This window comes from Littorina saxatilis, linkage group LG14, assembly GCF_037325665.1.
Source record: "Littorina saxatilis isolate snail1 linkage group LG14, US_GU_Lsax_2.0, whole genome shotgun sequence".
Taxonomy (NCBI): Eukaryota; Metazoa; Mollusca; class Gastropoda; order Littorinimorpha; family Littorinidae; genus Littorina; species Littorina saxatilis.
The window spans coordinates 27,507,603-27,522,902 of NC_090258.1; the positions used below are offsets into that span (position 1 = coordinate 27,507,603).

Sequence of the window (15,300 nt, forward strand, 5' to 3'; positions counted from 1 at the left end):
CAAAGTTTGTTACCAACAACAACAACAACAAGATACTAAGTTTGTTCTCAAAATTATTTGTCAGTTCAGTGGAAGACATTCAGAAGAAGTGACAAAATGTTTATGTGATGCTGAACTTCGCATCATGACGTCTTCTCGAACTTTGATTCTTTTTTGAAGTAAGAAATTTCCTTTTGGAAGAGAGGGTTTTGGTTTGTTCAGTCGATGTTGTTTCTCATTGAGACACACTCCTTCTCGTGAAGACAGTCTGATTTACCATCTCAGATCTAGCCGGGCTTTTAATCAATCAATCAATCAATGAGTTTTATATCGCGCATATTCCGTGGGTACAGTTCTAGGCGCTCTGCAGTGATGCCGTGTGAGATGAAATTTTATACGGCCAGTAGATTGCAGCCATTTCGGCGCATATTTACCTTTCACGGCCTATTATTCCAAGTCACACGGGTATAGGTAAACAATTATTAACTGTGCCTAAGCAATTTTGCCAGGAAAGACCCTTTGTCAATCGTGGGATCTTTAACGTGCACACCCAATGTAGTGTACACGGGGGGAGGTTCGGACACCCTCCACTTAGTCACATAACAAAAATTAACAGCCTTGGTGCTCTCAGGGCACAGCTAAAAGTTCTTGGTGAATTAATGTTGTGAAAGCCACATTGATGTAATTGTAGTCCTGGCCAAGCATTGCAAGGTGGTAAAAAAGTCATCAGACAGTGACACCATTGAACAGTGACATCATCAGACAGTGACATCATCGGGCAGTGACATCATCAGACAGTGACATCTTCTGACAATAATGTCATGGCAGTAGTCATTTGACAGGAGTGCAAGGGAAGGGACTCCTGCCTGCTGTACTAGTGATGTACTAGTGATGTACTCCTGGGCATACTGGTGATGCACTGGTGATGCACTAGGGACGTACTAGTGATGTACTCCTGGGCATACTGGTGATGTACTAGGGACGTACTAGTGATGTACTCCTGGGCATACTGGTGATGCACTGGTGATGTACCGGTGAGCCACATGCTTGATCTGCTTCTTCATCCTGTGGATGATGCCTGAGTGGGATAGACAAAAAACAAATGAAGGTTTCATGAGCGTTTCGAGGCCGGTGATGCAGTGGCAGCTAATACTGACTACTATACAGAAAAACTCTTGAAAAAGCTCAGGGTTTAACCTGGGAGAAAAGGGCAATGGGACATTTGTCCCCCTCAACCAAATTCCGATGGAGCACAGTCAAAGGCAAAAATTACCGTAAGCGCCAAAGAGGCCTGTACGCGTTTTGACCAAAGATGCAAAATGGTGCAATATTGTGCCATCTGAGAATTAGCCGCTATATATAGTATTATTTATGTATGTGTGTGTGTTTGTGTAAGTATGTGAGTGTGTGAGTGTGTGTGTATAATCCGATGTAAAGTGTACATTTGGTGGCGCAGTGGTACGTACGTTATCTCAATGTGCCCTTTGACGCACTGAAGGAAATTGTGATGGGACATTTTCAGATTTAATGCGCCAATGGCGCAGGGCGCACTGGTAAATGAAACCCTGAAAGCTAGTCTCTTCTGCTGTGTTCATGGGAAGAAACTCCCACATTTTTACGTGTATGAATGTTTTTACCCCGCCATTTACTGATTTAGGCAGCAATATGCCACTTTCGGTGGGGTCGAAGCATGCTGGGTATTTTCATGTTTCTATAACCCACCGAACTCTGACATGGATTAAAGGATCTTTTCCATGCACACTTGGTCTTGTGCTTGCGTGTACACATGAAGGGGGATAAGGCACTAGCAGGTCTGCACATAAGTTGACCTGGGAGATCAGAAAAAATCTCCACCCTTAGCCCACATTAAAACATTATATACATGTATATATATGTACAATACACAAAGAGAAACTCACTTTATGTCTGGGCCCAGCTCTGGTAGAGGCGAAACCATTGTTGAATAGGTGCATGCCGCCATTCTCATACAGCTCTTGGACAGGTCTAACCAGCCTTGGATGGATGCAGGCCGCCATGTTCAAACAGCTCTGGGTGAAGCGTAACCATTGTCAGTTGGGTGTATGTCACAGTTTTCAGCCAGCTCTGCCAGTCTAAAACAGAAAAACAATTACATCTTACATATATCATGAATTAATGGTGTCAAAGCATTGACACATATGCAGGCAGACTCACAACAAACGTGTACTCTCACTTAACGTAAGAAAGACAGACGTAAGGACACATACACATGCTCTCTCACCGAGAATGGGTGTAGTACCTTTGCTTTGGCTTTGGTCAGGAGTGGACTTGACGGCTCAGCATGTTTTCATCTCTATTAATTGGTGACAGGCACTTTTGACAACATGCTAGCGTAGCCCTCTCACCTTGCATCGTGTATTCTACAGCAGAGCGACGAGGGTGTCTTCCAGAGATGTCGGCATTCATAGTTATAGTATCGACTTCGAAACGAAACTCGAATTGAAAATGGAGGGCGAAGTGATTTGTGTCTCCCGCAGGAGAGTTAGGCAAAGGAGGCAATCGAGATTTGGCAAGTCAAGTGAGTAAAGCTAGGAAGTAACGTTTCTTAGGAAAGCCAAACTGTGTGTGTGTGTGTGTGTGTGTGTGTGTGTGTGTGTGTGTGTGTGTGTGTGTGTGTGTGTCTGTGTGTGTGTGTGTGTGTGTGTGTGAGTGTGTGTGTATGATTATATTGATGTCGCACATTCTGACACTGCTGACACAACAGCAATATGTTTAATAGAATACAGTAATACATTTTTCATTCTTGTCCATTTATGTAATGTAAGGATTTTGCGTCAAAAGTAATTGTTAATTTTCTATGCCACAGATTAATGTTTAAGTCTCATCTACAGTCAAACATACAAATACCAAGTGTGTTATATTATCTTATTGTTTTATTGATTAAAAGGACACACTATAGCATCTTCCCAAACATTAAAAAAATGGGTTTTTTAAAACACCAAGCAATGTACAAAACTTGCACACACAAAATGCTTGTTTCGTCTTGTCAGGGAAAACAAAGTTGCATCATGCTATCTCAAATACTTCGCAGATGGTGCAATTTACAATGTATATAGTTTCTTTCGTTCATGAAAGTACAGTCAAAAAAGAAACACACTATCATACCCACATCAAAAAGAAGAAATATTTCCATATCAAAATATCTGCACATAACTATCATCAAATTCACCCATATACTTTTGTTCATTCTGTCACCTTACAGGGGCCGGCACGGTTGGCCTAGTGGTAAGGCGTCCGCCCCGTGATCGGGAGGTCGTGGGTTCGAACCCCGGCCGGGTCATACCTAAGACTTTAAAATTGGCTATCTAGTGGCTGCTCCGCCTGGCGTCTGGCATTATGGGGTTAGTGCTAGGACTGGTTGGTCCGGTGTCAGAATAATGTGACTGGGTGAGACATGAAGCCTGTGCTGCGACTTCTGTCTTGTGTGTGGCGCACGTTATATGTCAAAGCAGCACCGCCCTGATATGGCCCTTCGTGGTCGGCTGGGCGTTAAGCAAACAAACAAACAAACAAACAAACCTTACAGGGCTCCCCATACACCCTCCACCTCCAGGGTCCCAAGACCCCCAAAGGTTAAATTCCGGAAGTAACTCTGTCGGGTTTGTATTTGTTTGTTTGTTTATTTGTTGCTTAACGTCCAGCCGACTACACAGAGCCATATCAGGACGAGGAAGGGGGCCACTTGTCAAGCGATTCCTGTTTACAAATGCACTAACCCATTACTTGTGTCCCAGCAGGCTTTAGTAAAACTAAATTAATACCTACTGGAAGATTACCAGTTTCCAGTATGTTAAAATAGGCTTAACCTATCTACTGCTGGACTTACATCAGAACACTAACAGATTAAACTATACATGAATCGCGAGACAAGCGGCAAGAGAAGAGATTTTTGGAAAAAATACAGGTGAATGAGCAAGAAGGCAGAAAAAAGAAAAGAATTCATGAAGAAAAAGAGAGCATGACAGGAAAGAGGAACCAAAAATCTACCTAACAGCAAACTAGAAAGCTCCTGCGGTTCCAAAAACAGGAGGAGCCTTTAATTTCATAACCGCAGTGCCCCACTGCGGGACGGGTTTGTATGGGTTGTGAAAGAGTGAGTTCCCTTGCTTTACTCAGACAAACATCACCTGGTTCCTGTACACGTGTTGGAGACACACCCTCTCGCTAGTGACTGGCATGTAATGTCACGTTTCAAAAATGGGAAGAAACCGACGTTACGTACGAGCGCAGGGTATCGAATATGAGAATCGCACTTTCCCCAAGAACAACGCATAATGTTTGAACCGATTTCTCTCCTCTTTCCTTGCTTGTTTACTTTTAGCACGTGTTGGCCGGAAACGGAAGTTGAAATATTTGTCCGAGCTTCAAGCGGCATAGCAGTGACAGAGTTATTTCCAAAAAGTGTCTATTTGAATGCTAAGGGCTTCATAATTTGTGTCGTCAGAGATCTGCCAGAAAATGTTCTGATGGCAGGTATGCATGATAACTTTGTCTTCCAGTGTGTTTATAAGGACGCAGGGATGTGCAGTTTGGGGAGCCCTGCTTTACTCAAACAGGTTAAGTTATAGCTTGCAGCTAGAGATAGTCAGAGACGCTCTCTGACTTTATTAACACATTAAACACAGTCATAATACTAAAGACACAAAGTCATACACACTGTCATATAAATTATACAGTTCTACAAACACAGTCCTAAACAAAGTCATGCATACAGTTCTATAATTACACAGTCATACACAATTTAATAAACAGTCATACATACAGTTCTACAAACAGACAGTCATCAACAAATAATACATGTATCTAAAAACATGACAATGGCATTGTAACAGTCCATCTTTTGAACAAATTCAATAGCTTTTCTAAAATGTGATAAAAATAAAACATCTAAAAGTATTCTCCAGCAAAAGTACAAAATCCCATAACCATAACATGCGACAAAATTATCATTTTGATTTAAAAGCAGAATTAAAAAAAAAGAATTAAAAAAAAAAAAATACATTGTACAACTCTGTAAACCAGTTCTTATGACAGCACTACAGAGGATCACCGCCCCCCCCCCCCCCCCCCCCCCCTTCTAAGACCCCTAATTTAAGACAACCCCTTTAAGACTCAGTTTTTCAGATTTTCTGTTGATAATCTCCGTAACTGTAATCCTATTTTCGGACTTCCTCCTCCTCTTTATTCTTCACTGTGCTTCCTGGGTCGTGGATGCCCAAGAGTCTCAGAAACGTGTCTGTATCTCTGGGAGTTTTGGATTGAAACTTCATGCAATCCTCAAACACCATAGAACCTTCCCATTGACCACGTTGCAAAGGATTAATCTTTGTTAACAAATAAATAAACAATGACATAATTTGTAAAGCACAGTATGGCTTTAAAGAAGGCGGTAAAAAGTGTATCCCTATTTGGATAGCATGGGTCGTGTATGACACACACTTTTTACCTTGAATCGTTCTTTAAAAAGTATGGGTCATAGTCATGACCCACATCATCTGAACTGTGTAGTCCAACGCGTGATCGGGTGGAGATTAAGACTTAAATTTGAATTACTGTTTAAAGTGTAAGAATCTCTATGTATATTTACGATCACACCGGCCAGTAATTTATGCTTTTCAAACACAAACAGGTGTAAATAGCGTATTCTGTTCACTGCCCAAAAAATGAAAAAAATGTCATGACAATAATGCACAAAAAAAAAAAAATACAGTCTTGATAATTACAAAGGCATGATACTCAAGTGTTACGTCAAGCATGAAATCAACTACTTAAAAACATTGCTTCCTATTGTTATTAACATATTGTTGCCACCATACATTTTCACCCACAAATAATTTCGTTGGCTGCATGTCTTGTGTGAAAGTCAACAGATCAGAAACTTAACAATACCAGCAAGCTTATGAATATCACCAGAAAAATGTAGCACAAAACATTGTACAATTAAGTGCATTGCACAAAAAAAAGTGTGGCACATTCGTATAAGCAGTACTGCTATCTCCAGCAAATGTTCAAAGCTGTTTTTGATCACAAAATGTTTCTTTTGTCGCACCGATTAAATCTTTCGATATGCCATGTCTCTTTTCAAATAAAAACAGGATTAAAAAGGTAACTTTTCATTTATATTCCGGTCTGAACAAATTTGTTAAAAAGTATATACAAAAAATCTTCTTGCTCTTCTCTCTTTTTGACACAAACTATAGTGATCAAATGCTTACAGGTAACACAAAACTAAGCGCACACATGCATATCTCTCTCTTTCTAACTCACACTCTCTCCCTCTCTCTGTCTTTCTCTCACTCTCTCTCTCTCTCTCAGTCCTTTTCTCACTCTCACTCACTCACTCTTCTTTCTTTCTCTCTCTCTCTTTCTCCGAGTCAAACACATGCTTATGCACATAAATATCTGTGCGTGCTCAACAATAAACGGCATTACATGACATACAAAGCTGGGCACCAAAGTGGAGAAAGTTGTTTTGTACCTGTGTGTGTGTGTATGTGTATGTGTGTGAGTGTGTATGTGTATGTGTGTGAGTGTGTGTGTCCAAGTGTGTGTGTGTGTGTCTGCATATATAGGGGTGTGCATGCATGGGTGTAAGTCTCTCTGTCTGGGTGCACTTTCTTTACTATCATTGGAGTGAATTTTACATTTGTTCTTGTAACTAGTGCAATGTTATGACAACAAAACTCAGCCTTTTTACATTTCGGGCACACAATGTGTCAACATCTCATCATTTTCTAGGTTGACATTCTGTGTGAGCATAAATAAAATTTTGAACAATAAATAATTATACAAAAACAATCATACCAATTTCAACACGTTGTGTTAAACTGTTGATTCAACAATTTGCATTAAGTGTAGCCACAAAAAGCAACAGCAGTATACTCATTGAGTGTTTCCGCTGTTTGAATGATATGTAGCTTTTGGCACCTTTTTCATATTTTGTTGGAATGTGATCACATAAAATGTATAACTCCCGTCCCTCGTAAAACCTGAGAAATATCTAAAAATGAAGGCCAAATTTACACAGGTTACAGGAATTTGAAAATCTACATTACTACCTGGCAAACCTAGTCCATCTGAAAAGGGGAATTAATTTTGATGGCCATTTGGCAAACACTTTGGCAAACGTCGTTTGGCCTTCTCGACCAAAGAGGCGGGAGGATAGCTCAGTTGGTAGCGGCGCTGGCTTAGAAGTCAGTTGTAGCTATCGGTGTGGGGTTAATGACCCCCCACCCCCCAATTTATTTCTCAGATTCAACTTTGTGCAGACAACCCATGTGCACGCATGTGGAAGATAAAGATTAAAGTTCACAGCAAAAGTCTCAGGGCTTGGAAACATGAACACACGCACGTGGAAGATAAAGATTAAAGTTCACAGCAAAAGTCTCAGGGCTTGGAAACATGAACACACGCATAAAGGAAACAGTACACAAAAATGGGTAGCGCCGTATACTGTATGGCAGCTCGCTTTCCCCAGGGAGAAAGCAACCTGAATTTCAATGAGAGTAACCTCTCAGGACTAAAAATACATGTGTAACATCTTATCCTTATCCTATCTTATATATATTTGTCGTGCCAATTCACAGAATTGCCGAATTCGCTTTTTGCCATAACTTGCTATAACATCAATTATTGCAATATCTATCCATTCCAGCATCAAGCTGTCTACATGAGGTAATACCCAAGGGCAAGGCATTTCAGAACTTTAAACTCCAAAATTGGTTGCCAATTTCGCAAAATGGAAAAGTTTTAGAAGCCCTTACACATGTTCAGCAAAACACTGCCAATTTCGCGTAATCGGCAGCATTTTGCCGATTACGCGGAATGGACAAAAAGTGTTACTGATTTGGTGAATTTGGCAAGTCCGCGAATTTGACACGACATATATATATAAAGTGAGCTAATTTGGAATGCTGTTTAAAAACACTGCACTGCGACTGTACTCATCAATTTTTCCCTAAGGTGTAGATAAAAGCAACCAAATTTTGGATTTGATTCCACAGAATTCTGTGGATCCACTAAAAAGTCACACCCCTAACCATAAAAGCTGTTTGGGGATACTGCTACATTTTCAAATTTGTTTCCTATGTTTGTATTTAGGCAGACAGATTATGAAATATAAGCTGAACCCACATGAACTTGGGATTTTGTATCCACAGCATTCTGAGGATTCCCTTAAAATGCTTTAGAATTTGTGCCTCATTTTTATATTTAGTCAAGTTTTGACTAAATATTTTAACATCGAGGGGGAATCGAAACGAGGGTCGTGGTGTATGTGCGTGTGTGTGTGCGTGTGTGTGTGTGTGCGTGTGTGTGTGTGTCTGTGTGTGTGTGTAGAGCGATTCAGACTAAACTACTGGACCGATCTTTATGAAATTTGACATGAGAGTTCCTGGGTATGAAATCCCCGAACGTTTTTTTCATTTATTTGATAAATGTCTTTGATGACGTCATATCCGGCTTTTCGTGAAAGTTGAGGCGGCACTGTCACGCCCTCATTTTTCAACCAAATTGGTTGAAATTTTGGTCAAGTAATCTTCGACGAAGCCCGGACTTCGGTATTGCATTTCAGCTTGGTGCTTAAAAATTAATTAATGACTTTGGTCATTAAAAATCTGAAAATTGTAAAAAAAAAAAAAAAAAATTTATAAAACAATCCAAATTTACGTTTATCTTATTCTCCATCATTTGCTGATTCCAAAAACATATAAATATGTTATATTCGGATTAAAAACAAGCTCTGAAAATTAAATATATAAAAATTATTATCAAAATTAAATTGTCCAAATCAATTTAAAAACACTTTCATCTTATTCCTTGTCGGTTCCTGATTCCAAAAACATATAGATATGATATGTTTGGATTAAAAACACGCTCAGAAAGTTAAAACAAAGAGAGGTACAGAAAAGCGTGCTATCCTTCTTAGCGCAACTACTACCCCGCTCTTCTTGTCAATTTCACTGCCTTTGCCATGAGCGGTGGACTGACGATGCTACGAGTATACGGTCTTGCTGAAAAATGGCATTGCGTTCAGTTTCATTCTGTGAGTTCGACAGCTACTTGACTAAATATTGTATTTTTGCCTTACGCGACTTGTTTTTCTGCTGCAGAGGTGCGAAATGTTAAGCTCCCAAAGTGATTTTTTGATTTTTCATCCACAGATTACTTAAAATTCCCACCCCTAACCATATGAATTTCACAGCAACCGTTTCTCTCCCTCCAACCAAACTTTGTCACGTAGCTGCAAGCTTTGTTCTGATGGCGCCAGAAAATTCTGAAGCCAATGTCATGGAGATCTTTGAGAATTCCGAGCGCCAAGATGTATCGTTCTTTGGGCGGCTCTTTGTCGATCTGTTCAGGGTTGTATTGCGAGCAGCCGTCGCATTGATGAAGTTCCATCAAGAGTTGTCTCGTGTCGCTCAAGTGGCCTCCCTTGAGCAAGGGAGGTAATACTTTCCACTCCCACTCTTCGATGTCTAGTTTCAGTATGGAGAGCGGTTTCTGTTTAAAACAGACAAAGAGGAAGAGGAGCATGAAACATTTGCCTTCCAGGTTAGGCAGACATCAGAACATATCCCATATCATCTTCTTCTTCTTCTTCGTTCATGGGCTTAGACTCCCACGTTAACTCATGTTTTTAATTAGCACGAGTGGATTTGTACGTGTATGACCGTTTTTACCCCGCCATTCAAGCAGCATACGCCGATTTCTATAACCCACCGAACTCTGACATGGATTACAGGATCTTTTCCGTGCGCACTTGGTCTTGTGCTTGCGTGTACACACGAAGGGGGTTAAGTCACTAGCAGGTCTGCACATAAGTTGACCTGGGAGATCGGAAAAATCTCCACTCTTAACCTACCAGGCGGCAGCGACCGGGATTCGAACTCACGACCTCCCGATTAAGAGGCCGACGTCTTACCACCACGCCACTGCGCCCGTTCATATCCCATATAACAACCTGGCCAGAACAGAGATGGTGAGACAAATAATTAACAAGGGAAGGACTGCGCCATTAATGTCACTTACCTGAGCGTGACCCAGATTTGTACGAATGTCAGGCAAGGTGAACATTTTCCATCCACTAGATGTCGTCCCACTGAAGTTGGCCAGTCCGAACGCGTGGAACATCACTGATGACTCTCGCTGGTGATCCTCGCGTTTCATGCTAGAAAATAAAACGTACAACACAAAGATAAGCAAATCCTCATTGATGAAAGTATAAGAGATTGATTTTTAAATGAATTTCAACCAATGTACTGTCATTTTTCATTTTTCATCATTTATGCCTTTGACCCCGTCCGGGGCATAGGCCGCCAACAAGAGCTCGCCAGGCACTCCGATCCTGGGTTCTCCCAGGGCCGAAATGTTCCTTGTATCTCTTGTTGACGTTTCTGTAACGAGTACTTTTTTCCATGGATGAGTTGTTAGCCCTTCGCACAACCCCCAACCTGGAGGGCCAGGGTGTATACTTAGTCTGGCCCCATTCACCTCAGACCTGTCCGGCGTGGTTACACCTGCCAGGAGCACTATGAAGGCTCCGGCCGGCATAGCTCTTTGGATCATCAGGGCACGCAAGCTGCTACGCCACGGCAAGGCATATACACCAGTAGCAGCAATGTACAGTAACACCTCCAGAAGAGCGCTCACTCTAAGACTGGCTCTATAGTAACTCACTGTCTCCCAGGTACGGATATATCCGTACACACTCATATGGCTCTATCTGACCAGGTACGGATATATCCGCTCAGACTGTTAGCTTCAGTCACTTCCTGTAACGTCCATGTAATGCCTGCATTCTAGCGTGTTGATACACAGTTACTACAATTCTGAGTAATATGCTGAAGCACATCTGGTCTCGGCTAAAAAAAAACCTTGGTCAACATAGGTTGGGTAGAAAGTGTTAAGCCCTCACTTTCTCTGACTTTCCCTTCTTTGTGTCACAATATATACATCTCTTTTAAGACTCACTATCTTCAGAATTCTAGTGTTTTCAGATTTTAAAGGCCTTTAAATAGAGGTATCAGTGTATCCACATATTTTGCGAACGATGCTCTTATTTTTCACATTACACACATGTCCGAGGACGATGTTTTTGGCAATTACCACCAAAAATATTGTGGTTTCGATATGAGATGAAAGTCGCAATGCGAGTTGCACATAAAGCATATGGGTTAAAATTCACGTTACAATTAATTTCATAACATCAGGACAGTAATATGTTCAAGACAGCATGGAACTGTAAATTATTGTGAGCTTCACAACAATGGAGATAAAGTTTCAATGTGAGTATATAATTAAGCCAGACAAAAACATGGGGTCAATCATATCACAGTTTATTTTACGACAAGAACTTCTACAAAAAAGTACAAAACAGTAAAGTACAGTAACTTAGACTTCAAAACAATAGACTTATGAAGATAATGTAAAAGACTCACCTTGGATCGAAAGAATGCACTTCACACCCGTATCTCTTTGCCACAGAATCGTCAAAACTGAAGTCTTCTCCCACACTGCAAAACACAGTAAAGCTATGCAATTAATTCATGATCGACAAGCCATCATCATCTCTGTTTTATTTTTAAAGTGAAACAGAACATATACACTACAAAACATGTGTTAAATTATGCATACCATGTTACCACATGGGGTGGGGGGGGGGAAGGGGGAGGGGGGGGGGGGGAGAGGGGCTCGAATAGCTCAGTTGGTAGAGCACTGGACGTGTGATCCTAGGGTCACAGGTTTGAATCCAGACCGGGAAGGACACGGGTCAACTTGATGTGTAGACTCACCGATAATATCCATGTCCCAGCCCTATATTACCACAGTGGTACGTAAATACCACCGGCACGGTTAGCCTAGTGGTAAGGCGTCCGCCCCGTGATCGGGAGGTCGTGGGTTCGAACCCCGGCCGGGTCATACCTAAGACTTTAAAATTGGCAATCTAGTGGCTGCTCCGCCTGGCGTCTGGCATTATGCTAGGACTGGTTGGTCCGGTGTCAGAATAATGTGACTGGGTGAGACATGAAGCCTGTGCTGCGACTTCTGTCTTGTGTGTGGCGCACGTTATATGTCAAAGCAGCACCGCCCTGATATGGCCCTTCGTGGTCGGCTGGGCGTTAAGCAAACAAACAAACAAACAAACGTAAATACCCTACGTCATTCTGCCATAGATGCAGGTGACTAAAACACCAACACACGCACACCTGGGTAGTGCGTCTCGGATGAGACGAAAAACCGAGGTCCCTTCGTGTACACTACATTGGGGTGTGCACGTTAAAAGATCCCACGATTGACAAAAGGGTCTTTCCTGGCAAAATTGTAAAGGCATAGATAAAAATTGTCCACCAAATACCCGTGTGACTTGGAATAACAGGCCGTAAAAAGTAAATATTCGCCGTAATGGCTTGAGATTTACTGGCCGATGTGAATGCGTGATGTATTGTGTAAAAAATTCCATCTCACACGGCAGAAATTAATATGTAAATCGCCGTGAGCTCTTGTGAGAAGGGGCGATTAATAAATGTCCAATATTATTATTATTATTATTATTGTTACGGCTTGCTTTCCACAGGGAAAATGCGACCTGAATATATGTCGAGTCTCAGTGAATATCAAATATAACGGTTGAAGTTCGCGGATCATGGAAAATGCGAGCTTCAGCTAGCTTTTTAATATCCACAAACTCGATGTGTAACCTATTTATTCCTCATTTCTTCTGTTTTTCAAAGAAAAAAAGTGTCTTTGTGCCACAGTTTGATCGAACCGTAATCACTCTGCCAGTCTACCTGCTCAGGTGAGAGATTATAAAGTGGATGTCTAGTTCCGTGAAAATCCTTCAATTCTGCGAACACTTCATAGCGGTTCCTTTGGTTTGGGATAAAATCAAGTACACAGTTACGCTGTTGTTCTGTGGTGGCGGTAAAGGCAGATACTTTGTGCTCATGTTTTGGTATTGCTAAGGAAATTTTTTTCCGTCGTATTGATATCGTGCGCACATGTGCACAAGGGGGTGTTGTAATACTGAGAAGAGTCTGCACAAAGTTGTCTCTGGGAAAAAAAAAGTTGACTCTGGGAAATGAATCCCTGGTCAACGGGTGCAGTGGTGTAGTGGTGGATTAAGGGTGGAGATTTTTCCGATCTCCCAGGTCAACTTATATGCAGACCTGCTAGTGGCTTATCCCCCTTAGTGTGTACACGCATGCACAAGACCAAGTACGCATGGAAAAGATCCTGTAATCCATATCAGTGTTTGGTGGGTTATAGAAACATGAAAATACCCAGCATGCTTCCCCCCGAAATCAGCGTATGCTGCCAGAATGGCGGGGTAAAAACGGTCATACATGTAAAAACCCACTCATGCAAAAACATGAGTGCACGTGGGAGTTTCAGCCCATGAAGGAAGAAGAAGAAGAAGAAGAAGAAGAAGAAGAAGAAGAAGAATCCCTGGCAGAACGTGGGGATCGAACCCACACAGATAGTGACAACCGGTTGTGAAGCCAGCGCTTGGGCGGGGATGTAGCTCAGTCGGTAGCGCGCTGGATTTGTATCCAGTTGGCCGCTGTCAGCGTGAGTTCGTCCCCACGTTCGGCGAGAGATTTATTTCTCAGAGTCAACTTTGTGTGCAGACTCTCCTCGGTGTCCGAACACCCCCCGTGTGTACACGCAAGCACAAGACCAAGTGCGCACAAAAAAGATCCTGTTATCCATGTCAGAGTTCGGTGGGTTATAGAAACACGAAAATACCCAGCATGCTTCCTCCGAAAACGGCGTACGCGTATGGCTGCCTAAATGGCGGGGTAAAAAACGGTCATACACGTAAAATTCCACTTGTGCAAAAAACACGGGAGTACGTGGGAGTTTTAGCCCACGAACGCAGAAGAAGAAGAAGAAGAAGCCAGCACCACTACGGGACCGAGTTATTTCCCCTCCCTGTAAAGTAAGGACACTTTCCATTGGTGCCAAGGGCGTTTTTTCGTCACAGGTCCACCGTTCTGCCTGAAATACAATTTCCACTCACCCAAAGGAGTAGATGAGACACGGTTGGACAGGCTTGTACGCAGTGTCTTCACATACTTCCCAGCCACCGTCCGTGATCTTGCCCAGTCTCTCCATGTTCTTGCATGTTGTCTGGATCTGCTGGGTGTAGCTGTAAACCAACAAAAGTTGTATGAATCAAAAAACAAGAATTGTAGGTTCATGGAATGTTTATTAACCCCTTCACTGCCACAGTATAACAGCATTATCCGAACGGTCTATGGGAAAGAACTGTGTTTAGAACCCCTACAAGTACTTGGACAGTGGCTACCTCCCATTTATTTTTGAGAAATGTCCTGAAATGTTGTTGACACAAATCCCACGTATGAGATACGGTTATGGGCGTAGGACAAACCGAAAATGACCACGTATTACATACGGGGTGGGCAGTGAAGAGGTTAAAGACAAAACGTTAATTTACTAGTATGTCAACCCAATGGTAATAATAACGGTCATGGTAATACCAACTAAGTTGTATGCATATATATCAACCTTCACCGAATCACGCTGTGGACTACACAGTCCGGATGATGTGGGTTGTGTACGACGAATACTTTTTAAAAAAGGATTCAACGGGAAAGGTATGGGTCGTACACGACCCTCGCCTGCATCTAAATAGGAATACACTTTTACCAGCCTCTTTACAGAGTATGGGTCGTACATGACCCACACCATCCGAACAGGGATAACACAATAACATTCTGTGTTCAATTCCATATCGGTCGTTGTGATTTTTCATTGATTTGTGCATATCTTGCCCTGTGTGTTAACTTTAAAGTTGATTATAACCTAAAACGTAATTTTCAGATTCAAACTCCCCCATAAGCGGCATATTGCTGCCTAAATAGCAAGGTAAAAACGGTCATACACGTAAATACCCACTCGTGCACAAAAAAACTACAAGTGTACATGGAAGTTTTAGCCCATTAACGCAGAAGAAGAAGATTCAGTCTAAGACTTACCTGTGATATAAATCAGATAATTCTTCCCATGATATATTAAGGAGCCGTGACTTTGGTGGCAGCACAATTTCGATATTCGGAGGATATAAAACCTGCAGGAAAAAAAAATTGCACTTCAGTATACTACAGGTGAAACAGATTCACAGCACAGAGAGACTAAGAGAGAGAGAGAGAAGAGAGAGAGAGAGAGAAGAGAGAGAGAGAGAGAGAGAGAGAGAGAGAGAGAGAGAGAGAGAGAGAGAGAGAGAGAGGCCAAGAAAATACCGAGAGAGCCAGAGAGAAC

The 15,300-nt window shown here is 41.9% G+C and overlaps 1 protein-coding gene across 1 annotated transcript; it reads right to left on the bottom strand.

The window, feature by feature from the left end:
- Positions 1-8,432: 8,432 nt before the first annotated feature.
- LOC138947467 (probable methyltransferase-like protein 24) lies at positions 8,433-15,106 on the bottom strand. Its single transcript, XM_070318949.1, has 5 exons — positions 15,018-15,106; positions 14,039-14,167; positions 11,457-11,531; positions 10,048-10,186; positions 8,433-9,519 (listed from the first exon to the last, which is right to left on the bottom strand). Exons 2-5 carry the CDS (start codon positions 14,131-14,133, stop codon positions 9,181-9,183), a joined length of 648 nt encoding a protein of 215 aa, XP_070175050.1. The 5' UTR covers positions 14,134-14,167; positions 15,018-15,106; the 3' UTR covers positions 8,433-9,180.
- Between the last annotated feature and the right edge of the window lie 194 nt (positions 15,107-15,300).